Genomic DNA, 27756 nt, shown 5'->3' with positions numbered 1-27756 from the left:
ACTTTGGCATTTTGGCGTGAAGATGTAGGTGTTTGAAAATGATATGTAATTCAAAGGAAGCATTATGAATGCATTGTAACTTTAGAAACTGTCCTGCTGTTACCTTTAGTATATAAAAACATTATGTAGTGTTGGGTCAGGATGCTTCTCACCAGAGTGACTGCGAATACTGTCAGCTTCTGTGGGCCAAAAAAGCTGTCTGTCTCTCTGGTGGCTTTCGTTGACAGTCACAACAAAACTAGTAGGCCAGAACTGTTGGTAGCCTTGTGCCTGATGCTTAATGTTTAGACGTGAGATCCATAACATTAAGCTAAAAACTGTTTTCTCCTTATTCTAAACCCTTTTGTGATCAACACGTATTATATGTCAACTTGACAATCCTTATTAACTCAAGAGTAATTTTGTTTTTATCTAATTTGGCAAGGCATAAAGCTTACAGCTACTTTCATCATTTTATTACCTCAATAATGGTAGATGGATTGCTTTTGTGTATTAGAATGACAAAATTAGCTTTATACTGCAATGCTTCCTTCATTTTAATGTCATTTTTGTTTGTTTTCCTCCCTAAAATATTTTATATTTTAATGCGACAGGTTAGCTGTAATGAAAGAAGAACACTCAACTAAATGCTATTTTAAATCTGAAGTATTTTTTATTAACTACTGCTCATACTTCATTGACTCAGTTAAATATGTATGATGAACCTGTGGTTAATAATGCAAGATAGTAAACAATTTATATTAATGCTGCATTAAAAGACTGGCATCTGGAAAACCAGTGCGTAATATTTTTCAGTCATGAATGTGCAATTGAAAATCAATTTTTGCTTACCAAATTGAAACAAAAATGATCATTATTACATTGCTTTGCATATCTGGAAATTTGACGAGTGATTTTTGCATCATCATGCACAGGATGAATTAATTGTTTTGCAATATTTCATTTGGAGCTTTGCACTGAAGCATGTTTTGTGTTGTCCTGGGCATGATTGTTATTGACCACTTGGCACAAATTGATCTTCATAATAGTAGGCTGGATTAGGATCCCAACAAGTCCTTTGACTTGTTTTCTTCTGAACCCTCCTCCTATAACCCCATGATGTCACTCACTACGCCAAACAAACTGAGGCATAATTCAGTCCCACACCACATTCCAGTTTTCTCCATCACAGACCTGACCCACCCCTCCCCCATCACATAACTCCTCCTGCACCCGTGATTCTTAGTTCAATCATCCTACCAGCAGTCAACCCCTAGGCTGGGGGTTCCATACCTGGGGTGAGTGGGACGTAGGTGGATGATACCATGTGTGATTAAGTGCTCTTCGGTGATGTCAGATATGGACCCATTTAGATGCACCAGAGCCTCCAGGTAGGAGGCTGCTTAAATTACAGAGAAATAAAAATGTCAGTTCTGAAGATCTTGAGCAGAAGTGAACATAATTTCAGTGCACATTTGAGATTTTAGTTTTTGCAAATATATCTCTTATTACTTGGAATATCACAAATTCTGTCTACAAAATGGACAATTTATGAATGGACAATTTTGTTTCTTCAGAAGCTCAGTTCTGTGTACCTATCTGATGTTCTATATTATGCAAATTATGCAGCTCCTCCCGTGGAGGGTCAGACACCCTGAGCCAATAGACTGGTCCTGGACTTATTTTCCATCTGGCATAGTTTGCATTTTGTTGTTTGATTGTTTGTGGTTTTTGTATTGCTATATTGGTTGGTGCCGCTGTAACAAAACCCAATTTCCCTCGAGATCAATAAAGTATATCTATCTATCTATTTAAGTTTAACATTCTTTCAAAGTGGTGGTGTAGGAATTAATTGCTTTGCATTGTTGATTTCCAAATCTCCACATTGCTGCAATCTCAATGATGACCTGGTTATTTTCCCCAGGGAGATTATTTAAACTGTCAATTGCATACAGCTGATGTAGAGTGGACTCTGAGGATGGAGAACATAATCCTGTATTATCCAATGAGAAGGGGAAATGGCAAGAGAATAGCCCGTTCACAGAACAATGTTTAAAAATGTATCAATTGCTACAGGCAATCTTCGTAACTATTTGAAGCTCATTTCAAAATTCTATGCAGAGAAGTGACTGTAATTATTTTAATGCCTTCATTGAAGTAGCATAGAGGGAAATGAAAAGGTTTTTGTACTATTGTTTGTAATAATCTTAAGACTTTTATACCTGCCTTGTTCATGTGCATGCATAAGATCATAGGAGAGGGGGAACTGGAATTGTTTATAGGTAACTAAATGTAATTGTGATGTCAGAATTTATTTGTACATTAGGAAGGAATCTAATATAGTAGCAATGAGCACTGTGGAGAAACATTTTGGTTTAGTGGCAACCCTACCATGAATTCAATAAAGTGACATATAATTCAAATTTGTTTAGTGAAGCATGGTTCTGAAAATAAATTGTATTTATTTTAGAACTGTCAACATGAGACAGCTGGTCCGTTTTGTGATAGATGTCGGCCTGGGTTTTATGGAGATGCTACTCGGGGAACACTTAGAGACTGCCAGCCATGCAGCTGCCCTTTACTAATTACCACAAATAAGTAAGTATGATATAATTTAAGTTGTTATCTGCGGCACTGCACAATCATTTCCTGTTCTACAGCCCAAGTTCTGCCACGCAGCGTGAGAAGTGGATCTAATGCAATAGGCTGACTGTAACATCAGCAGTAGCTAGTTTAGTGTTTAGAATGGATACAGCAAAGGGATAGATCATTCAGCCATCATACCCCACAGCAGATCTCTGGTCATTTTCATTCCCCACTCTTCCCCAGTGCCATGAACTTCTTTTTACTTCCTCCACTGTTTGTCCAGTTCTTTTTTTAATAGCAACTGTTGAATCTAATTACAATTATCTTTCTCCACCAATGGGATTCCCAGTCGTGTCCCCTTTTGATTCCCTTACCAAACACTTTAAATCTCCATCATCTGGCTCTTGATCTACAAGTCCATGCAACTTTTCAGTTTCGTTATCTCCAGATCCTTGGTCATTTGCAGACTTCTACCTCTTGACCTACTTGCTGTACGGAGAACAAGCCCAGCCTCCTCAGTTTATCCAAGTACCTGAAGACAGTTATTGACCCATTGCACTAAGTCTTTCTGAACCCGTTCTCAGGCTCTCACAATCTTACAGCATAGTGACCTGAACTGGCACAACGTGGTAGTTGTGACTGAACCTAAACTGTATGGAGGTTCAATGTTACCTCAGGGCCGAATGGCCTACTCCTGCACTTATTTTCTATGTTTCTATGTTTCTATTATCTTGTATTTGATGTCTTTATTAATAAATAACCATTTCCTGTATCAGTTTTAATCACTTCCTTCACCTGTGCTAATCTTCAAAGATTTGTACTGTATATATGCAGACTCGGATCTTTTATTCCTACCCCTCCAGTGGAATTGCATTGTTTTAAACATAGAACATAGAATAGTACAGCACAGTACAGGCCCTTCGGCCCACAATGTTGTGCCGACCCTCAAACCCTGCCTCTCATATAACCCCCCACCTTAAATTCCTCCATATACCTGTCTAGTAGTCTTTTAAACTTCACTAGTGTATCTGCCTCCACCACTGACTCAGGCAGTGCATTCCACGCACCAACCACTCTCTGAGTAAAAAAACTTCCTCTAATATCCCCCATGAACTTCCCACCCCCTACCTTAAAGCCATGTCCTCTTGTATTGAGCAGTGGCGCCCAGGGGAAGAGGCGCTGGCTATCCACTCTATCTATTCCTCTTATTATCTTGTACACCTCTATCATGTCTCCTCTCATCCTCCTCCTCTCCAAAGAGTAAAGCCCTAGCTCCCTTAATCTCTGATCATAATGCATACTCTCTACACCAGGCAGCATCCTGGTAAATCTCCTCTGTACCCTTTCCAATGCTTCCACATCCTTCCTATAGTGAGGTGACCAGAACTGGACACAGTACTCCAAGTGTGGCCTAACCAGAGCTTTATAGATCTGCATCATTACATCGCGACTCTTAAGCTCTTTTATTAAGTTCCACATTTCCTTAGTCTTTTCTCCCCCTCATTACACTTATCTGGGCTAAATTTCATCTGCCTTGTATCTGCACTTCCACCGTTCTCACGGAATTAAAGATGGTTATGGTGTGGAAGAAGGCCATTTGGCCGAGGTAGTTTGTACTAGTTGTTTTATATTAGACCAATATAGGCCATTCCATTCCTGCTTTCCCCCTCCCCAACTTCAGCCACAGTGCAAGTTCTATTAGTAATCTCTTAAAACTGGCTATTACGTTATTAGGTATGTTTTGCCTTTACCCATTCTGTGCCATTTTCACACTTGCTCAATATCACCAGGATTATTGTTTCTAGAACTTACCCTCACCATCAAGGTTAAGCAGGATCTTCTGTGGTTATTGAGTTCATATTTATACATCTTCTTGAACCAAACTTTCTGTCTTTTACTATTTTTCTTACATTATACCACGCGTTTTGCAGTTGCTGCAAAATTTATGTCATCTGAACGTTACCATGTTTCAGAATATAAATCATGTAAATGTACTTAGGAAACATCAAGTGGAAACTTAATTTAAGTCTGCCTGTTAAGAAAATATTTGAAAGCACCACATAATATTAAATTAATGTTCTGAAATCACTGAAGATGCAAATTGAGGAATAGTATGTGAGTGGCATTTGTACTGTATGTACTTAAATATTGTTTGGTTTACTAAAATCACTTTTTTCAAGGTTCTTAGAATTCAGATGCTGATTTAATGTTTCTTTTTCACATTGTATGGATACGATAGGGTCTTTTAAGAGACTTTTGGATAGGTACATGGAGCTTAGAAAAATAGAGGGCTATGGTTAGGCCTAGTAATTTCTAAGGTAAGGACATGTTCGGCACAACTTTGTGGGCCGAAGGGCTTGTGTTGTGCTGTAGGTTTTCTATGTTTCTATGTTTTTCTATGTTTTGTTTGCCGCAGCATGAATCATTGTGCAAACACTCAACTTAAAATCAAGATAACAGTGAATTCCTTGTTTATTAAGTACATGACCTTTAATTAAAAAAGAATATTACATCTTTTATTCTACTTGAAAAAAAATGAAAAATGAAGATTGATGGCTCCAGAAACTCATGCATATCTAATAGAAAAGCATTACTTGCAGCAACTTATAGTTCCAAAATACTTCAGATCATACATAAGCATAGATATTCTCATGGAACTGTATCCTAAACTACCAGAAAAAATCTGGTAACTCATTTTTATAATATTGCAGTTGAATTGTAACTCAGTGGTGCTGATAGCTGACCCCTTAATTATTACAAATTTAATTTAATACATTTACAGTTTTCTACCCATCTGTGAAATAAATGGAGATGAAATGTGGACAGTTTCTATTACTGTAGAACTGGCTGTAGCACAGACTCATGATTAGCTTGTAAATAGATTTTTAAAAAATTATTTGCATTAACTCAGCATAAACGTCATTATAGGGTTGGGGTACCTAACCTATTTTATGCCACAGAACAATACCATTTAAGCAAGGGGTCTGTGGACTCCAGGTTGGGAACCTCTGCACATAGGGGAACTTCTCTGACAATTATATTTACTACAAAGCCTTGTACAGTAGGTACTTTTCTTCACGGCTTTTCAATGAAACGGGTTTCTCTTCATCCCAGCACCTTTCTTCCTTCCAACCATTTTCCTAACAATGCAATTGTATTTTCTTGTGTTTCTTTTGTAAATACTAACTTTAAGAGATTCATGAAATCCACTGCCATTCCTTTATCTTTCTTCTCTGTTATTCCATTAAGTTACTGTAATGAGCTGGCCAAAGTCTTATTTTCAGAATACGTCGACAGTAGATTAAACTGTTTTAACTGAAATTTCTCAAATTCCCTTCTGCTTCAGTTCAGTAATAAAGAGCTTATTGTTCTTTTATCAAGTTATGGTATGCAAATAGGGGACAGTGTGTGTAAATTCACAACATGCCATTGACCAAAAACTTTTCAGGAGAAATTATTTCACAATTCTCTGGCATAATTTTCCTCAGGATTTTCAAGCACACTAGCCCGAGTTGCCCATTTTATTCTGGCTTCTTTTTTGTTATTTCAAAGATAAAACTTATTCATTAAAACTTGTACTACAAAGCAATATATGTCTTTTAGACTCTCACAGATATAAAACATAGGGTATCTGATTTTACTCTGCCAGATTCAAATAGTTTCTTTAGAATTTCTGTATAATTATAGTGTTCAACTTTCAATATGTCTATTTTTTCATCAAAGTAAATCAGCATTTTTAATATTCTTGCTATTTTCTCACCCTGTACTACAAACTACTTTTCTTCACTTTTCAAAGTTCAAAGTCAATTTATTATCAAAATACATTCTATGTCACCATATACAACCCTGGGATTCCTTTTCTTCTGGGCGTTCACAGTAAATACAAGAAACACAATAGCATCAATGAGAGACCACACCCAACAGGATGGACAATCAGCCAATGTGCAGAAAAAAACAAACTCTGCAATTAAAAAACGAAAGAGAAAGAAATAATAATAATAAATAAATGAGCAATAAATATTAACAGCATGAGATGAGGAGTCCTTGAAAATATGTCTAGTTCAGTAATGGGGCGAGTGAAGTTATCCCCTCTGGTTTAAGAGCCTGATGGTTGAGGGGTAGTAACTGTCTCTGAACTCGATGGTGTGGGTCCTGAGGCTCCTGTACTTTCTTACTGAAGGCAGCAGTGAGAAGAGAGCATGGCCTGGGTGGTGGGGGTCCCTGATGATGGATGCTGCTTTCCTGTGATAGCGCTCCATGTAGGTGTGCTCAGTGGTGAAGAGGGCTGTACCCGTGATGGACTGGGCTGAGTCTGTTACTTTTCATTGGCTTTTCCACACAAGGGCATTGGTGCTTCCATGATGCAACTAGTCAATATACTCTCCGCTACACATCTATAGAAGTTTGTCAAGATTCCCGATGACACGCTGAATCATCAACAAGAAAGTAGAGGTGACACAGTGCTTTCCTTGTAATGACACTTGCATGCTGGACCCAGCACAGATCCTCTGACATAACACTGAGTAATTTAAAGTTGCTGACCCTCTCCACCTCTGATCTCCTGATGAGGACTGGCTCATGGACCTCTGGTTTCTTCCTCCTGTACTCAATAATCAGCTCCTTAGTCTTGCTAACAATGAGTGTGAGGTTGTTGCTGTGATGCCACTCAATCAGATTTTCAATCCCACTCCTATATGCTGATTCATCACCACCCTTGATTCAGCCTATGACAGCAGTATCGTCGTCAAACTTAAATATGACATCAGAGCTGTCCTAAGTATAAACGGAATAGAGCAGGGGCTAAGCACACAGCTTTGTTGTGCACCCGTGCTGAGGGAGATAGATCATTTTTCATCATACTTGTGATCAGACTTAACTTTACTTTGCAAAACCTATCAATTATGCTTCAATATTTTGCTATATTTTTCATGTATGAGCTTTTCTCTTGTAAACTTTTCCTATATTCTTAACACACTTCTGGAAGTTCAATTTTAATTACCTGCTCTGTAGGATAGACAATTTGTCCCACTGTCCTGTTGGTATTTTCATAAGACTCCTTGTCAATGCACAAAAGCAAAAACAAATGGCTGTATAAATATAGAAGAACAGAACACAGAAATTACTCTGTTATCATTCATGTGTAGTTATTCTGATTTAATAGGACCTTTTAAAATGTTTTCACAGGTGTGGCAGATGTCTTTTTTGGAGTAGGAGCAAATACTACATCTTGACATTTGAGTTAGCTACAGCTTCATGATTATAGATGGATACAATACTTTAGCAACCTTAGTGGCAAAGGAGAGCAGCTGTGCATTCCTTGTTTATATGGGGCAGAGTTACCAGCTACAGAGAATTTAAGGCTGAAATACCATTCAGTTGCTGCCATTCTTGTGTACTCTGTGTTGGCTGAAATAGCCGTTCCACTGTGTTGCTGGAATGAGATCCCTACACTATCTTTGGTGCCGGAAAGAAAAAATAGTTTTCGTCAGTTGCACGGTGAGATTTCGGTGAAGAACATTCAGTGATGCAGCTAATACAATTTTCTTTGATTTATCTTTTTGTGTCCGTGTCTACGTCTGCTCACCACGAACAACAAAGCTTTAGTCCGACCTGTCACTTGGATTCCAGGGGAGAGATAATATGTGATCAGTGTCTTCCTGGTTATACAGGGCCACGATGTGACAGGTAAGATGTCTCTAGTCTTTTACCTCAATCTCTAAGCAGCTGAAAATATACACTGTCACTGTCTCGTATTCTGATTGTTGTAGATCAGGAATTAAATTACTGAACTGGGTGTCTGTTTGCTGTGAGTATTTCATAAGATTATCACAGAACTGGTAACCTGGTATCAGGAGCTATTAAAAACTTTGCAATCAAAAAATAAAGTCAAACCTGAAAGTATTGCTATGGATAAGTTGTTTAGCAATTTAGCTTCTTATATGGATTACAGTCTACCACGTTGCTCAGAAAGTGTATTTATTAATATTGCTATTTCTTTACAAACATGTTTAATATATATACCATCTTGTGTGCTTATCTGTGTTCTCCCAAATTTCATAATACTTTAATAATAGCACACCATTTTATGAACTGTGTTGTACATTATGGTGTAATCCCATAAAAAGAAGAAGCCTTCAAAATACTGAAAATTGTTCCTGGAATTTGAGACATACATAAGCTTTCTAACTGAAGGTCAAACAACGTGTAATAATCTCCTTTAATGCAGTGTGTAGCTGAATTTTCCAACTAATTTGAAGTAGAATTAATTTATTTGACTTCACTTTTGAATATTTAATCCAAAACATTAGAACTTAACTTCCAATGATTGCTAAAAATCTGCTTGTACTTTCAAGAAAAACAATTGATTTGTCCTGATGCATGAACTGTTCCACCTAAGAAAATGTTCAAGTCTCTTGCACCCATTGAAAATTAATATTGTGAAATATCAATGATTTCTGTCTATTAATTTTTGATCTTAGTAAAAAAAAAAAGGTTGAGGTTCTGATTCCACAGTGGAATACAATAATCAATTTGTGAAAATGAGTTCTAGCTTGCCAGCATGTCAGAAACACAATTTAATTGATGGCAGAAATTGGAAAATTGATTGGGTGGAGAAGACAGCATATGGCATGCTTACTTTCGTAGGTTTGGGTCACAGAATATAAATGTTAGAATGTTATGTTGCAACTGCTTTGGATACACTCAGAGTCTGGTGTGCAATTCTGGTCAACACATTATAGGATTGTCACAATTGCACTGGAGAAGCTGCAGAGGAGAATCATCAGAATATTGCCTGGACCAGTGAACAATATGGCAAGAGATTGGATAGGCTAGGCTTATTTTCCATGGAGAGGAGTCTGAAGGGTGAGCTGACAGAAGTATATAAGATTAAGAGAGACATGGATAGGGTAAATGTCAGGAATTTTTTTTATGTTGGGTGTATCAAAGTTAAGAGGGCATAGGTTTATGTGGGAGGAAGGAGTTTTACAAGGGATCTGTGTGTTTCGTTTTTATACAGTGAGTGAAAATCATTACCAGAGGAGGTGGTAGAATAAGAAACGCTTACTACATTTAAGAAAGATTTAAACAGATACTTTTATAGGCGAGGTGTAGAAGGATATGGTCCTAGTGTAGGAAAATAGGATTAGTATAAATTGGCTAAAGGTCAGCATGGATTTCATGGGGCCAAGTGGCCAGTTTCTGTGTGTATGAATTTATGACTCTATTTTGGGAAGTGATTCATTTAAAGGGAATGCTTTGACATTATACAGCTCATGTAAAGGGGAAAAAAGCATGTTATATTGGGAATGTCTGCAAGTGTTCTGGTTGAAGGAGACACCTGTCATTACACGTCACTATAGTAATGTGCTATTCTTGCCAAATTAATCAGACCAGACAGTCGGAGAACTACAGTCAGAATCAATGTAGTTTGCATTTGTTTTAAGAAATGAAAAGTGAATTTGTTCCAAATGAGAACATGCAACAGAGCTGTAAAGATGGTGACTGAAAAAGAATAAAAAGTGTATCAACCGTCCATTAAAAATTACTAGTGTGAAATTTTATAAGCTGGTTGAAATATATCAGGGTCTATTCATAGATGAATATATTTTGGTCTGCTATTTGATAGTTGCAGATAAACTTAGTATAGCATCAAATATAGTTTGTAATATTTTTATTCATCTGAAAATTTTTATATCCCCTATAGTAGTTTCCTCTTCCTTCAATCTTCCATATATTTCTAGGTAGTTAATAAGGCTTCTAAACATAACATTTTTTTAAAAAAGGAACACAAAATAACATGTTACATTGTACTAAAAAATTGATCAGTGGTTTGGAACAATAAAATGCAGACTTTGAAAATGTGAAAAAAAATCTTTGTCGCTGATAACTAGATTCTGAAAATCAAATAAACAAAAGAAAAAAACTTATTCAATATGAATATTGTCTGCTCATCACAAAACTCAGAGTCGCCTGTTCTAATCAAGGACTCTTGTATTTCATATTAAGTAAATATCTTCTCATCTTCTACCCTACAACCAGTGGAACAGTGTGGCAAAACTTTCATAAGATCGTGATAATCAGCCGTATGTTCAGCGGAAATAATCATATGACAGCTTGTGGGTTTTCCACCGTAAACTGTAGTATACAGTAACTATAAAAAGTATTCACCCCCTTGGAAGTTTTCATATTTTATTGTTTTTCAACATTGAATCACAATGGGTTTAAGTTGGCTTCTTTTGACACTGATCAGCAGAAAAAAAAACTCTTTTCTGTCGAAGTGAAAACAGATCTCTACAAACCCAAAGGGAAAAAGGGAATCCAGAGAATAGAGAACCAAGGCTATGAATATATTAATCCACAAGGATACGAGTTTTAAAAACGATTCATTTAACCCAGTAACAGGCTGCTAACACAGTATGACGTAGGATTGCATTTGATTATGCAGTTCTGGATGAGCTGAAGCTTACTAAGAGAGGAAGATGGGAAAATCTATTGAAAGAGCAATGCATTGATTGAATCTTGTCAAAACTATTGATGATGATTTCAATGTTGGATTCGCTGAGGAGAACAGCAGTTTTGAAAAAGTGACCTGTATAAATTTCTGTCTGTATACCTGTCACAAGCAAGGCTGGCTTCTTCATGGAAAGATGTTGGTCAGCCATTTGGTGAGGAAACATGTACAAGTGTATTGAAGGAAGTTCAGGTGTTTGATCTGGAGGTGAAGGAAGGGTAATACATTTCCAATTAAGGCACACCTTTGGAAATTAACTGCTGTGTTATTCTTCTGGATGGTGGAGTTTGTAGATTTGGAAGACGTTGACAAAGAAGCCTTTGAAAGTTACTGCAGCATCTTTTGTATGTGGTAAACAATGCAACCACACTGTATCAGTGGTGGAGAGAAAGCTGGTGTTGCAGATGCTGAATGGTGATCAGCTATTAAGAATAATTTGAATATAAAATCACAAATCAATGTTTTTTGTGTTCCATTGCTTGCGATGCAAGCCTCATTTCTGTACAGTTTAGTAAAAATAATAGCAAAGCATAATACCGTATCTGCTTTTCATGAACTATTTTATTATTAATGACACTATTTGTGAAATTTTGTTAACTAGAGCACATCTAACCATCTGTGACAGTAATAATTTACAAATACGTGATATAACAATATACAAATATCTGCCAACATTCTAAGTGGGAGTTCTACGCTGCTGCTGCAAGTAATTATGTTTACTATATATTTAATAAATTTTATCCTGCTGATTATACTTCTTCAAAACTTGCCTTGTTCCTCTTCATTCTTATGATTCTCCTTTTTCTATCTGTAACCTTCAGCCATGCAACACCCTAAGTTTACCTCCCCAAACTCTGCAACTTTCTTTTTTCCCTCTAATATCTTTCAAGCTGGCTTTTCATCAAACTAATCAATGTCCATTGAGTTAGCTTTGTTAAAGTAGACATATAATTCTATCACCATCAGAAGTTTCGGATATATCTTTAAAACAGTGCATGCTGGGTTTCCAGAATGATCTGTAGTTGAAGTAATATTGTTATGGCATAGCAACACACATCAAAGTTGCTGGTGAACGCAGCAGGCCAGGTAGCATCTCTAGGAAGAGGTACAGACGACGTTTCGGGCAGAAGCATCGTCTGTACCTCTTCCTAGAGATGCTGCCTGACCTACTGCGTTCACCAACAACTTTGATGTGTGTTGCTTGAATTTCCAGCATCTGCAGAATTCCTCGTGTTTGCATTGTTACAACATAAGCCAGTTTGATTGTGTAATTTATCTTTAAAATATGTTTTTATTAACTAGATGCTCTGAAGGGTACTTTGGACACCCCAGTAATCCAGGTGGCTCATGTCAACCCTGCCAGTGCAATGGTAATCTTGATCTGTCAGCACCTGGCAGCTGCGATACGTTGACAGGAGAATGTCTACGATGCATTGAGGCATTTAGCGGTCAGTTTTGTGATGAATGCGCTGATGGATTCTTCGGGGATGCTGTTATAATCCGGAATTGCCAACGTAAGTGTGCTATATTTTTCGTTTGTTATGTACTTTTTAAATGTGACAACTGGAAACAATAGACAGAAGCTTTGTATGCAGTGCATGGTAAAGTGATTTTTGGTCTTTTGGGAAAAATTTAAAGTTGTAATAGATAGATAGATACGTTATTGATCAGTAGCATTGCAAGTGCACAGAGATACAAAAATAAGAAGAGAAGTAAGAAAGGATAAAAGAAAATAAGTTACCTTAAAAATTAGATGTACAAGATTTACGAGTCAAACTTTACAAGATCTACAAGTTTGCACTGATAAGATGGTAGTACAGGAATCACTGTAATATTATACCATCTGTCATACAGGTGCATCCCCAGGTACTTGTAGGTCTTCACCACATCCATGTCCTCACCATCAATAGTAACAGGGAGCAGTGCAAGCTTAGTCTTTCTCAAGTCCATCTCCATCTGCTTTGTCTTAATAATGCTGAGCTGCAGATGATTCAGCTTGCACCATTTGACAGTGTCCTCCACCAGGGCGCTGTATTCATCCTCCCATCCTCCCTTTATTCCGTCAACTATCACTGAGTCAGCAGAGAATTTCTGTAGATGACATGACTTGGTGTTGTATCTAAAATCGGAGGCATGCAGAGTAAACAGGAAGGGAGCCAATACAGTCCCTTTTGGGGCCCCAGTGCTGCTTATAGCCATGTCTGACATGTAGCTGTGAAGTCACACAAACTGTGGTCTGCCTGTCCATTATCCAGTTTACAATGGAAATGCCAGACTGCATTGAACAGAGCTTTTCCCCCCAGCAATAAGGGCTGTATGCTATTGAAGGCACTTGAGAAATCAGAAAACATGACCCTGATAGTGCTGCCCTGCTATTCCAAATGGGAGTAGGCTCTGTTCAGCAGGTAGATTGTCGACTCCAATGTGCTCCTGGTAGGCAAACTCCAGGGGATTGAGGAGGATCTGACCAGGGGTCAGGGTGGGTCAGGACCAGCCTCTCTAGGGTCAGTGCCACTGGACAGTAGAGATTCAAGACTTTAAGTTGGGATCATGCATGATGTTTTCCACACATTGGGGACCCTTCCCAGGCAGAGACTCAGGGTAAAACTGCGCTGGGGAACTCCACAAAGCTGCTTGGCACACTCCTTCAGGACCTTGGGGTTCACACCATCTGGTCTTAGTGCTTTGCCATGTCAAAGTTTCCCCAGAGCTCTTCTCCCCTGCTCAGTAGTGAAGGTGAGTCATGATGACTGGGGAGCTGGTGAGAGGTGAAGATCGGAACAATAGCAGTCGGTATGTGGAGGTGTAGATGGTAGGTGCAGGGGAATGAGAAGGTATAGACAATGGTAACCTGTGTTGTTCATCTATGTGTTGAACTGGAGGTGGGGAGGGGGTGGAGGGAGGAGGGGAGGTGTTGGTGCTGAGGGAGCATTTGGTGCTTGGGCATCTGAACTAGAGTGCTGAGGGGGAATGTGAACAGAAGGGAAATTGTCAAACCTGTTAAGGAATTGGTTTAACTCACAGCAGCGTTCTGAGGCTCTACAGCCCGACCATTTAACTGACTCTTTCTTTCTTTCTTTTTAAATCTTTTTATTGAATAAGTATACAAAAAGGTAAGCCATATAGGCACTAATACACTGTTAGAATATAATAAAATTACAGGAGATATTAATACCAAAAAAATGATACAAACAATGTAATTTAAACATAACGTACCAAGGTAACATAATAGTATACTAATTTTAATATATATATCAATAGAGAAAAGGAAAAAAAACCCCCAAAAAAAACCACCGTGCAACTAACTAAAAGCAAAGCAGAGCAATGGGCTAACTTGAAACCAAACAGAGTTAAAAAACTTAAAATCACGTCCTTAATCCCGACCTCCATTAAAAACAGTAAAAAAAAAACAAGAAGGGTATATATTACATTAAATGAAAATATTGAATAAAAGATCTCCAGGTCTGTTCAAATTTAAATGAGGAATCATAAAGATTGCTTCTAATTTTCTCCAAATTCAAGCATAATATCGTCTGAGAAAACCAAAAAAAGGTAGTTGGAGCATTAAGCTCTTTCCAATGTTGTAAGATACATCTTTTCGCCATTAAAGTAAGAAATGCAATCATTCTACGGGCTGAAGGAGAAAGATTACTGGAAATTTTAGGTAGTCCAAAGATAGCAGTAATAGGGTGAGGAGAGATATCTATATTCAATACCTTGGAGATAATATTAAAAATGTCTCTCCAAAAAGTTTCCAGAGTAGGACAAGACCAAAACATATGAGTTAAAGAGGCTATCTGCCCCGGACATCTATCACAGAAAGGATTAATATGAGAATAGAAGTGAGCTAATTTATCTTCGGACATATGTGCTCTATGAACAACTTTAAATTGAATTACGGAATGTTTAGCACAGATAGAGGAAGTATTGACTAATTGTAAAATCTGCCCCCAGTCATCCACGGAAATGATAAACCCCAGTTCCTGTTCAACTGACTCTAAGATCAACCGAACCTTTCCTTCCCACATAGCTGTCCATTTTTCTGGACTGGGAGTATTTTTTTGTTATGAACGCAGGAAGGGTTGAGAACACAGCAAGGTATGAAAACCTCACAGTGAGGCATTAAGATCACAAAATCATTGGAATGTGAGTTAATGTGAGTCACTGAGACCTTAGGTCAACGGGGTTTGGGATGAGTTAGCTTGTGGACAATTTCATTTCAGAACATGGAATATAGAGCATTAGGCACAGCACAGGCCACTCAGCCAGCGTGAAGGAAAATCTACACGCGTGAAGGTATAACAATGATCTTTCACCCATAAAAATAAGTTGTATATTTTGAGCAAGGACAAGAAGGGATTTAATTGTTTCTTGGACTATAGAAAGCCACCTTGATTGTAACAGCCCATCAAAGATGGGAGTTCACTAAAATATCTCTCATCAATGTAGTAAGTGAGTTACCTTTTTTTCTTGTTTGCAACCTTAGCAGCAAAATCAGACACACAACATTTTTTTTTAAGTCCTGGGCATTTCATTTTTACTCATTACATTTTTTTCCAGGTTTTGCTTTTAAGGGCTTGTATTTGCTCTGACATCCTGATAAAATTTCTTAACGTGCAAGGCCCTTCTCGTGTAGCTTGTTCCCATGTGCTTTTATTCACTGTTAATTGACTCTTAGCCCATCTTCTGCTGATTTCTAAACTGCCTGCCGAGAATACTTTCAGAATTTTAAAACCCATAATCTATTAAGACCTTCAACATCAGTCATTGGCCATGATGGACCATGTTTTCCCATGGAGTTTATATTTCTCAGTGGAATGTATACTCACTGAGAAACATTAAATATTTCTTTAAATGTTAATCAGTTTTCCAGTCTCCCTTAATTAACATACCCTGTGCCAACATATAAAATGCTTTAAGCTTGTAATCATAAGAGAATCATGATACATTTAGCTATATCGATCTTAATGTAAATTAATACTACTTTACAACTCTCACCAAAAGAATCCTTTGCTGCAAGGTTCTGAATTAACTGAGTCTCATTATGTTCCAAAATAGTCTGATTTCTGCCCTGCTTCACCTTGTATTTCTTTTTCCTCATAACACAGGAGCCACTCAGCATGTCAGGTCCATGCTAGTTACTCACGTAAGCACATCCAAAGGGTCATTATTATTTCCCATTACTTCTATTCCTTTCTCTTTCTCCATATTTTCTTGTGGCATTGCAGCTAACAAGTTCCTCATCCTTTGATGAATGGTTTCATCTATCAGAATAGCTGCCACTGGCTCTTACAGTAATTCATTATCTGTTATGACTATCTAATCCTACACCTATCCTCAGCCTTTCTTTGGCTCTGCTCCTTCACACTGGCCACTGCATTCCCAGAGTAAACAGCTTTGGCATTCAGTTCTATAAGCATTCATTTGAAAGGTTGGCATGGCTAGTGTAGTGGTTAGCACAACACTTTACGGTGCAGGTGACCCAGGTTCAATTCCCACCGCTGCCTGTAAGTAGTTTGTACGTTCTCTCTGTGACTGCCTGGGTTTCCTCCGGGTGCTCTGCTTTCTTCCCACAGTCCGATGACATAATGGTTGGTAGGTTAATTGGTCATTGTAAATTGTCCCATGACTCAGCTACTGTTAAATCAGTGTGGTTCGAAGGGCTGGAAGGGCCTTACTGCACTGTACCGCAATAAAAAAAAACTTGTTTTGCGGTTGCTCATGGATGCAGTAGCTATGGTTTGAACACTTTAAAAAAATTAAGTTGTTAAGTGATGTCATGAAGGCAACCAAAAATTGACATGTAAATAACTTGAAAAAGGGTGCGAATAATGTTATGCAATTATAGACATGGTATTTATTTTCTGTTCCACGGCAATGATTCCCCTTTGATTCTTTAACCACTTATCTAAACTAAGAGGTTATTTACTGCGGGGAGCTAACCAACCGGCATGATTTTGCTGGAAGGAAACTGAAATGCCCGGTAGGAATCCGCGCAGTCACACGGACAGCATCTAAGGTTAGAATTGAACCCAGCTCTCTGGAGCTGTGAGGGAAAAGTGCTAACTTTTGGGTCACCCATGTGAAATTCTCCTCATTCTGTTTGGACAATTTGATTTTCTTCATCTACAAAATCTCCCTCGTCATGTTTATTGCTCTAACTTTGCAGGTTCGCTATTCCTTGATGAATGAATTTATCTATCAGAACATGTGCCAACTGTATTTCCTTACCAGTTATCACCATCCAGACCTATTTTACTTACTAATCATCCCAGCCAAAGCAATTTCTCATGATTTCCCTTACTTAATCCAGTGTTCAAAGCATCTCCAACACATCAGCACTCTTATTTTGCTGTTCTTTAAAAGCATCTTGGGCACGTGGCCAAGTGGTTAAGGCATTGGACTAGCGACCTGAAGGTCATGAGTTTGAGCCCCAGCCGAGGGAACGTGTTGTGTCCTTGAGCAAGGCACTTAATCACACATTGCTCTGACGACACTGGTGCCAAGCTGTATGGGTCCTAATGCCCTTCCCTTGGACAACATTGGTGTCGTGGAGAGGGGAGACTTGCAGCATGGGCAACTGCTGGTCTTCCATACAACCTTGCCCAGGCTTGTGCCCTGGAGAGTGAAGACTTTCCAGGTGCAGATCCATGGTCTCGCAAGACGAACGGATGCCTTTTCTTTAAAAGCATCTTCTTCCCTGGAATACTTCAGTTTCTTGCTTTGAACACCGTACAACCAAGTCTCCATTCCATAGAGTCCTTAAACATTGCAGCACTGAAAGAGACACATTCTGTGTCCAATGTGTCCAAGACTGTTTAAAAATTGACTCCAGCTTCATCCCACTCCTCAGATTTTGGTCCTGGCAGGTTGTGGCTCTCCAAATGGTAACCTTGTAGGTTTCTGCAAATAAAGTGGCGTGAGGTGTTTTCTATATAAGAAAGACCGTATGCAGCAAAAACCTTTACGTAATTATGTCATCACGTCAGACCAGCCTGTTAAAGTGAAACCCAACTCTATGTCGGTTGTTGTCAATTATGTACATTTCCACCAGTTACGTTACCCCACAGAGGTCCCCGCAGAATTCACTAAGACTGGCATTGCGAGCCTGTCGGGAGCTTAGATGAGCCGCCCAGCTCACTTCCTGTTTTCCATGGGTGGAAAAACAGCAGGTGCCTCTGGCTTGTCTAGAGGTGCATTGACATGCTCATGGTCATGTCATGACGGCAAAGGCATGGTAGTGGAATCCTCCAAATCCTTGTGGGCCGGTTTAAGGCAATCTACCAAAACACATTCACAGACAGGCATAGTTTGTTACACAGAATTAGTTAGTAGTCTGGTTTTCGTGCTTATGTTGGAGGACTTGCTGTCCGGGCTTACTGAGGCAGGGTAACAAGGAGGAATTTGCACCACTGCCTGGCTGAGAGTAAACTATCAGCCATTTTAGTAAGCACCCTATAGTCTTTCACAGATGCATTAGTGAGGGCTGTGTAAACTTGATCAGGCATTTCCTGCCTGAAGATTTCTTTAAAAATAAAACAAGGATGGTGATTACTCACAGCATGAATTGGGCCTCAGCTCTTACAAACTAAGCGACAGCATTTTGCTCCCAAAACACCCAACAGTTTTAAAGTGACTGTGTTGACCGACATGCTCAATTACTCTGGAATCATCCTAGAGCATTGGGGTCACCAGCGTAGGTTTTCACAAAGAAAACAGTGTGAGGCACTTTATGTTTAAGAAAAACCATAACAGCTCATTTATTGAACTCCAAAAAACTGAACACAAAGTGCGGTAAAAGTCCTTTACATAATTACATCATCATGTCAGACCAGCCTCCTTGCAAAGTGAACCCCAACTCAATGTCAGTGGTTGTGAATTATGTACGTTTCCATCAATTACACAACCCTACAACCTAGATAGCTTGAAGTGTGATGAAAATTTCTGCTTTCACCCATCCCTTCTGAATTCCAGAGAACACCATTCAATACCCAGAGCCTGGCTTGACACCAACCTTCTATACCCTCTACTGTGCCTACTGTCTTGTTTATTATTTATTATTATTTATTGTAGTTCCTGCACTGTTTTGTGCACTTTATGCAGTCCTTGATAGGTCTGTAGTCTAGTGTCGTTTTTGTGTTTTTTCTTACGTAGTTCAGTGTAGTTTTTCTATTGTTTCATGTAGCACCATGGTCCTGGAAAGCGTTCTCTCATTTTTACTGTGTTCTGTACCAGCAGTTATGGTTGAAATGACAATAAAGAGTGACTTGAGTTGACTTGACTTGACGAGTGAAATCCTTCCAGCAATGATCACAAATCTTTGCCCCATGCCACTCCCCTGTCCAAGTAATTGTCTTCCCTGCTATTCTTGATCAGCTTGTTTGGCCTCGTAATGTTCTACATTTAAGTAAAGTCTCCCATCCCTTGCATTTGTTTTAAAAACAGCATTCCCAGTCCAGCAGGTTTCTTCTTTTAGCTATAATTTTCCAGCTCTGGCAACATCCTGGAAAACCTTTCCTTTTCTTCTTCCATCACATCCTGATAGAGGGTGTATTGTAATTAGCTAATGTGCATTTGTCTGGTTAGTAGTGCACTCAGTTGAGACCATCATAGAACGAACAATCATTTTTTCATTGTGTGAAATCTAACCATAACTCTGTTTTAAAACAAGCCCATTGTTAAATGTACTGGGCAGCTGCCTTTTTTAACTGATATTTCTTTTGTTTGCCAAATAGGCTGTGATAAAATAGGATCCCTCACAACATTTCAGGTCAAAACTGAACAGAAGTGCAGAAACTTGCTGAAAGAGAGCAGTTGTGTCCTGAGTATTATTTGCCTCAGCATTGCTTCAAAAAAAAATTCACATCTAATTACCAACCCAGCATGTGGGATTGAACTCCTCATAAGCCTTTCTTTGGCTCTGCTACTTCACGTTGGCCCTGCATTCACGAAGTACTCTGCTTTGGCATTTCATTCCCTAAGCATTCATTTGAAAATAATAACTTATTTTGTAATTGTTTGGGGATTCCGTAGTTATGGGTTAACATAAAAGAATGATTATTTTATTAAATGATGTCATGAAGGTAACCAATATAATTGATGTTATTAACTTGGAAAAGGGTGCAAATAATGTCAAGCAACTATTGTCATGGTATTAATGAAAATTTAGAAATGTTAAAGGAAACATATGCAAGTATATACACTTTAAGAGCCAGAAGGTAGCTGGGAAGAGAACTTCAGGTAATTGCCCCCCCCCTTTTGCCATTCCCTCATTCTCATTTTCCTCTCTCACCTTATCACTTTGCCTGCCCATCACCTCCCTCTGTTGCTCCTCCCTCCCCTTTCTTCCATGAACTTCTGTCCTCTCCTATCAGATTCCCCCTTCCCCAGTCCTTTATCTCTTTCACCAATCAATTTCCCAGCTCTTTACTTCACCCTTCCCACTGTCCCAGTTTCACCTATCCCTCCTCGTACTTCTTCCTCCCCTCCCCCCACCTTAATGCACTGACTTCTCATCTGTTTTCCCCAGTTCCGATGAAGGGTCGCGGCCCAAAACGTCGACTCTTTCCTCCTTCCCATAGATGCTGCCTGGCCTGCTGAATTCCTCCAGCATTTTGTGTGTGTTGCTTTGGCTTTCCAGCATCTGCAGATTTTCTTGTGTTAGGAAGAGATAAGGCCCCTTTAAGGATCAGTGTGTTGATCTCTGTGTGGAACCACAGGAAATGGGCAAAGTCTTAATAAATGCTTATCCGGAGAAGGAATGGAAACAAATGAGTTCAGAGTGAAGAACAGTGACTTTCTGGAGCCTCTCAACATTCCTAAAGAGGAGATAGTGGAAGTTTCAAAATGAATGTGGATAAATCCCCATGGCCTGACAAAGTGTATCCTGGGCTTTTATGGGTTAAAAGTGAGGTGATTACTAGGGCCTTGGTGAAATTTGTTTTAAATCTCTGTTAGCCATAGTTGAAGTATCAGAAGTCGGGAGGATTGCTAATATTATGCTTTGAGACTGGCTGCAGGGATAATCCAGGAAACTACAGGCTGATGACTCTTACACGAGTGGTGGGAAAGTTATTGGAAGAGATTCTGAGGGATGAAATTTATTTGTTTTTGGAATGGCAAGGATTGATTCGGGATAATCAGCTTGGCTTTATGCATGAAGAAATCATGTCTCATCGATTTGATTGAGTTTTTTGAAGAGGTGTCCTGGAGGACAGATGAGGATTGAGCATTAGATGCTGCCTATCTGGAGTTTAGCAAGGCCTTTAACAAATTTCCACATGGAAAGCTGCTCCAGAAAGTTATTACATCTGGGAGCATGTTAAGAAGTTAGATACGAAATTGGCAATGTGGTAGAAACAGAGAGTAAAACAGAGAGACCTTGGGATACTAGTGCATAGTTCCCTGAAAATTCGAACACAGGTATACATGGTTTTGAGGAAGCATATATTATGCTTTCCCTTATTTGCCACGGCTTTGAGTTCAAGAATTGAGGTAGCATGTTACACATTTTTTAATGTGAGAAAGCGCAAGTTTAAAGTGGATCTGAGGTATGTGGAGTCACTTTGTCCACACAAAGAATAGTTGATGTCTGGAATGAGTGCCAGTGGCGCTGGTGGAGACAATAAACAGACCAGCCAGGGTGAACGATAGGGCGCTGAGGAGTGTGGTAGAACAAAGTGATCTGGGAATACAGGTCTGTAATTTATTGAAAGTGGCATCACAGCTATCTACAGGGTCGTAAAGAAAGCTCGAACCATTGGCTTTCATAGATCAAAGTACTGAGTACAGGAGATGGGATGTTATGTTGAAGTTGTACAAGAGAATTGGTGAAGCCTAATTTGGAGTATTGTGTGCGGTTTTGGTCACCTACCTACAGGAAAGATGTACAAACGTGTGTATATAATGTTGAAAGAGTACAGAGAAAATTTACAAGAATATTTTCCTTAGAACGTAGAAGATTGAGAGGAGATTTGATAGGGGCATACAAAATTATGAGGGGTTTAGATAGACTAAATGCAAGCAGGCTTTTTTCCACTGAGGTCAGGTAAGACTATAACCAGAGGTCATGGATTAAGGGTGAAAGGTGAAAAGTTTAAGGAGAACATGAGAGGGGACTTCTTCACTTAGAGGGTTGTGAGAATGAGTTTCCAACACAAGTGGTGCATGCGAGCTTGATTTCAACATTTAAGCAAAGTTTGGATAGGTACATGGATGATGGAGGTATGGAGGGCGACGTTCCTGGTGCCGATCAATGGGAAGAAGCAGTTTAAAAGGTTTCAGCATGGACTAGATGGGTTGGAGGGCCTGTTTCTGTGCTGTATTTCTCTATGACTCTATTAAAGTGGCACGTTGACAGGTACTTGAATGAGCAGAGCATAGAGGGATATGGAGTTAATATAGGCAAATGGGCTTAGTCTAGAACGGCATGCTGGTTGATGTAAATATGGTGGGGCCAAAGAGCCTATTTCTGTGATGTACCACTACGTGACTCAATGTCAGAATATTGTGCATCTTTTGATACACATTATTTGGAGACTGCTGCAAAAAGGAGCTGTTTTGAACACATGGGTGTCAGAATCCTGCTGTGTCGCGTTGAAATGTCCAGTGACAACAGGATAGCACAACTAGTCCAAACATGAAAGCAACTCTTTAGCATGAAACACATAGGATCTGGGGCAAGTGGGGTCATAGGTGCAGTGAATTAGCATGCATCTGGATGAAGTAATTTGCTAGTGGCGCACTGAAATAAAAAAAACAAACATTAAGTGTGGTTTTCTTATTTCTTACCTTTTGTGTTGGGGGTACACTGAATAACAGCAGAAAATAACAGAAAGAGTGGCAATCGTGATTTCTTTCTCTATTGTTTGTGGTGATATTTTGAAAGCTATCTTTAAATCAGGAGGGCACAAGCAGAGTGAATTTTTCTACACAGCTGTCCTTCTATTGAAAAATTTAGAGCTTTCATTTGCAAAAAAAATCACAAAGGAAGCCAACAGTAGCAATTAAATAGCTTAATTTTTTTTGTTTTTTTCTATGCTCCTTTTACCTAGAATTCCATTGTAGTCACATCTCAGCATGATTCACAGCTGCTTGAAAGAAAATTCCTTTGTTACACTTTAATTACTGTAGCAATATGAACATTAAAAATGTTAAGAACATTGCCCTGTGTCTCAAATTACATTGCTGTCAAATGTAGCTAACATAAGCTGGAAGAAATCCATGTTATCAGAATAGAGCAAATCTGATTGTACAGAAGCCAGTTTTGACTTACTTAGTACATCTCATATTTCCCCTTGAAGAAGGTAAATGGGATTTTTTTAATTAGAGGAAAACCCTTGACGGCAATAGAGCGACTAACTTTTCACGAAAGCCTACCTATGCATCTTCTCGATCTTCACAATAAGCCAAATTGAGCTGGATTCAGATTGCTTCTGCTATTACCTACAGCTCCCACTTCTGATGGGAAGGGCCAGCTGGACTTGCAGGGCACTGAGGCATACACAGAAAATGACAAGGAACAGCAGGAGGAGGCTTGCTCTGATATCCAATGAAATCATGTAATATCTTCAACATGTAGTATCTTTAATGTTCCTGTACTAACCCTATATATCTTGATTCCATGATGTCAAACAATCTATCAGTCTCTGTCCTATGTCCAGCAACGTGGCCTCCACAGCTGTAGTGCACAGCTAATTCCAGAAGCTCACTGCCCTCCAGGTGAAGAAATATTTTATGTCTTCAACGATTCTGTCCTTAACCCAGGAGTATGACTACTGCTCACAAGATAAATTCTTGTTTCTATCTCATCAAGGCTCTGTAATGACAACATTTCTCAAACTTCTGAACACCCAAGAGGTTTGTGTCTCTCACAAAAAAGCCCTCATGGCAGGAAGCTGGTGAATCTGTACTGAACCCTCTGCTTCCTTTGGTAGACAGGACAGATGTATACACAGTATTTAAGAGGGGGTTTCACCAGAACTCCATATCATTGCAACATGATGTCGGTAATCTTCAACTCAAAATATTTTTGCAGTAAAGGCCAGGAGTTTGTTACCATGCTGTAACACATGTTAACTTCTGACTGCTGACACCTTCCAATCCTTCACCATTTAAAAAAATACTCAGTTTTACTACAAAGTTTGTATTTCTTCTCTTAAAGTGAATGATCTCATGTTTTGCAATATCCTATTCCATCCAGCATGTCTTCAGCCATTCATCTAGCCTCTCTATATCCCTCTGGAGCCATTCTGCGACCCACACTTCAAACCGGTATTCTATCATCTGCAGACGTAGACATCCAAGTGATATGGATCTCCAATATTGATCTCTGCTGCACTTTTTGTCAGGCTGTCAAATGCATTAGATCCACTGGTTCCCCCATATCCATTATGCTGGTGCTGTAAAACAAAAAGGCCCTTAAGGATTTGTCAAACATGACTTCTCTTTCATGATTTCTCATTGGCTCTGCCCAATCCTATTATTATTTTCTTTGTGCTTTCTGTTCCAAATCCTTAATTACTACCTCTGTAGCAAGGCCTCAGTGGTGATTAGACCTCAACTGGCATGCCCCTGGCCTCTGTGGAATGCCATGGAATCCAAACTAGCCAAGCTCTTAAACCCAGCAATGGAGCAGAGTGATAACTGTGTCGGAAGCTCATCCCGAAGGAAATGTAAACCAAAGTAATCCAAATTATGTTTACATGAGTGAATATAAGTAAAAATGTTTGACATTCGTGCCTGTAGAGACACTTTGTTAATAGTGATAAAGTTTTTAAAATACCTCAGCTAAAATACATATTCACTTGTGCAGGGAAGGGAGGTAGATAAGTTATAAATTTTTGAATTGCATATATTTTTATCTTGTGTAAAATAACATATTTAATCAAATTTTAGTCATTAATTCAGTAAACATATTGCCTGACCTTGGATGCTTGACATCCATGCCAGTAGAGACACGTACACCTCTGCTGTTAAATTTTCACATTCTGTCTTTCATTCTCCATTGCCACCAAACGTGTAGCATCATTACCGGCAAAGAGAAATGACTGCACGAGACACCTAGGGACCCATTTGATTTTTTAATTAGTACAGCTTGACCTTAGCTTTCAGCCCTCAGTTACCAGCAGTTTGAAAATCAAATGTTTCTGTGGATGTCTTTGCCGAAGTGTGTATATCACGATCACGGCATTTCTGCCACTCATGCGCAACCACCTACAATTCATTTTCAATTTTCAGAGAGCAGCTCTGCAAAATAAGTGTGTAGAATTTCACACGTCTTAATGGTAGTTACTGGCTTTCAGCTTTTTGGGTTCTTGGAACTAAAGATTAAAGATTGGCCTCAATTGCCACGTGTTCATCGAAACAGCCAGTGAAATACGTTGTCAGCTTCAACAACCAATGCAGTCTGAGGATGTACGCTGCTAGTGCCGACAACTCACTAACCCTAATCCACAGGATTTTTGAATGTGGGAGGAAACCGGAGCACCCAGAAAAAGTCCAGACAGTCATGGTGGAACGTACTAAGTTCTTACAGCCAGCAACTGCATCACCATCTATTATGGGGGTGGGGGGGGGGTGTTACCGCACAGGATCAAAATAAGCTGCAGAGAGTTGTAAACTCAGTCAGCTCCATCATGGGCACCAGCCTCCATAGTATCCAAGGACATCTTCGAGGAGTGGTGCCACAAAAAGGTGGCATCCATCATTAAGGACTCGCATCACCCAGGCCATGTCTTATTGTCATTGCTACCATGAGGATGGAGGTACAGAATCCTGAAGGCACCCCTGATTCTGATTCTGAGCTTCCGATGGCTGTTGTTGTAAAGTGTTAAGCTAACCACTATGTCACCATGCCATGGCACCCCCTATCATGCCTCCCCTACTCGAGGTTAAGACCACTGAATTCATTCCTGAGTGATGCCATGAACCAATGACACAAATGCTGCAACATAACCTGACCAGCAATGTTATCTCTGCTCATTTATTAATGGGTCCTGACCTTTGCCCTGAGACATCATTGATACATACTGCATAACTATAAGACTCCGTGCAATAACATTTGAACTTTGCTATGTTTATGGAAATACAAAGTGTGAACTCTGTTGCTTGAACGTAATTACTGGTAAGCAATTTTATCAGGGCAACATTGCAGTGCGCCCATTCACTGCAGACAAATAATGGTGTAACTGTTTGTCCTTTATGTCTTTCTTAAGATCGTAAGACACTGCTGAGTATTAAGTACCGCAAGTTTACCTCACTAGTGAGATACTGGATAGTGGAAAAGCTGAGCAACATAGGCACCATAAGCGTTACATTGTTTACTTTTAAACTTGTGTCATAACTGCACCTTATTATTTGTTAGTTTATTTGTGGTAATATTACTTTATGTGTTGTGTGTGAGCTACATATACTGTGGTCCGGAGGAATGTTGTCTCATTTGGCGGTATACATGTAAATGGTTGAATGACAATAAACTTGAGCTTTTAAATATCAGTTCATTTTGTAAGAAATTCTTGTTTATCTCCAGCCTGTGAATGCCACGCCAATGGATCAGTTGCCGAGCTTTGTGACAAGCAGACTGGACAATGCCAGTGCAAACACAATGTTGCAGGAAGACGGTGTGATCATTGTTTGGTATGTATTGGTAAACAAACTGTAGAATTCAGTCCTTTTTAAAGAACATTTCTTGGATTACTTCATACTTTTCTTGAACTGAAGGTAGACCAAAACATATGTTCTTCTTCAAAGTTAATGTAAAAGAAACAGAATATATTTCTCAAACACAGAAGGTTCTCCAGATTGTGGAAATCTTGAGCAACATGCACAAAATACTGGAGGACCTCAGCAAGTCAGGCAGCATCAATGGAGAGGAACAAACATTCGATGTTTTGGGCCAAAATCCTTCATCAGGATGAAGGGTCTTGGCTGAAAACATCATCTGTTTATTTCCCCCTCTATCGATGCTACAGGATTTTGTGCATGTGGCTCAGAATGAAATACCCAAGTTGTCTGGCTCATATTGACTGGATTGGTGGAAAGATTGAAGATACTGACTTGCCCCATATGTGCCACGACCCAGCATTGAATAATGGTTCTCCATAGTATTTGGAAACAGTCCCTGCCAAAAAACCATGAACTAGAAAGTGCAGGGTCTACTCATATGGGAATTTCATTGCCTCTTTAACAATAACCTTGGAGAAGAACATGTATTTTGACCTACATTCAGTTCAAAGCAATCATGACTACGAGAAAGGGGTCCCTGCTGCGTGAAGCTAGATGGTATTGTATTCTAGAATGTTGCCTGGTACCTCCAGAAGGTAGAGGCATATGTAGCTTGTGGATGGTAAAACTGAAAATCCACATTCACTCTATGCAGGACAGGACCATTTTGAAATTTTCCTTCATTGACCTCTTTGTTGGGAATCTGGGTCTTGCATTTTCACACCTCCTTTCTGCCAGAGTGCTGTTTGACTTTCTCTTCCACTCTCTAACCAACCACCCTCAACACACATACTTTCCCCAGATCAAGTGAGAAGCCAAGACAGATCACTGTCTGCACATAAACGTGCATACTAAAGATTATACTGAATAGTTCGGACGTTACACTGTGTGTTTCGGGTTCATTTTGTCTGATATTTTAATTAACTAGATGAATGATTGAATGTTACTAAATAGCA

At 39.2% G+C, this 27756-nt stretch overlaps 1 protein-coding gene across 3 annotated transcripts in view; it reads left to right on the top strand.

The window, feature by feature from the left end:
- Positions 1-27756, top strand: part of lama2 (laminin, alpha 2) — a 399772-nt gene that overhangs the window by 205998 nt on the left and 166018 nt on the right. For all 3 annotated transcript variants that reach the window (XM_072251541.1, XM_072251540.1, XM_072251542.1), the window contains 4 exons: positions 2450-2577; positions 8164-8250; positions 12380-12591; positions 26607-26713. In XM_072251541.1, coding sequence (XP_072107642.1) covers positions 2450-2577; positions 8164-8250; positions 12380-12591; positions 26607-26713 — 534 coding nt within the window. The remainder of the gene's footprint in view (positions 1-2449; positions 2578-8163; positions 8251-12379; positions 12592-26606; positions 26714-27756) is intronic.

The sequence above is a fragment of the Mobula birostris genome, chromosome 2 (genome assembly GCF_030028105.1).
Source record: "Mobula birostris isolate sMobBir1 chromosome 2, sMobBir1.hap1, whole genome shotgun sequence".
Taxonomy (NCBI): domain Eukaryota; kingdom Metazoa; phylum Chordata; class Chondrichthyes; order Myliobatiformes; family Myliobatidae; genus Mobula; species Mobula birostris.
The sequence above is the reverse complement of the archived record's forward strand: the minus strand, read 5'-3'. Positions and strand labels throughout refer to the sequence as shown.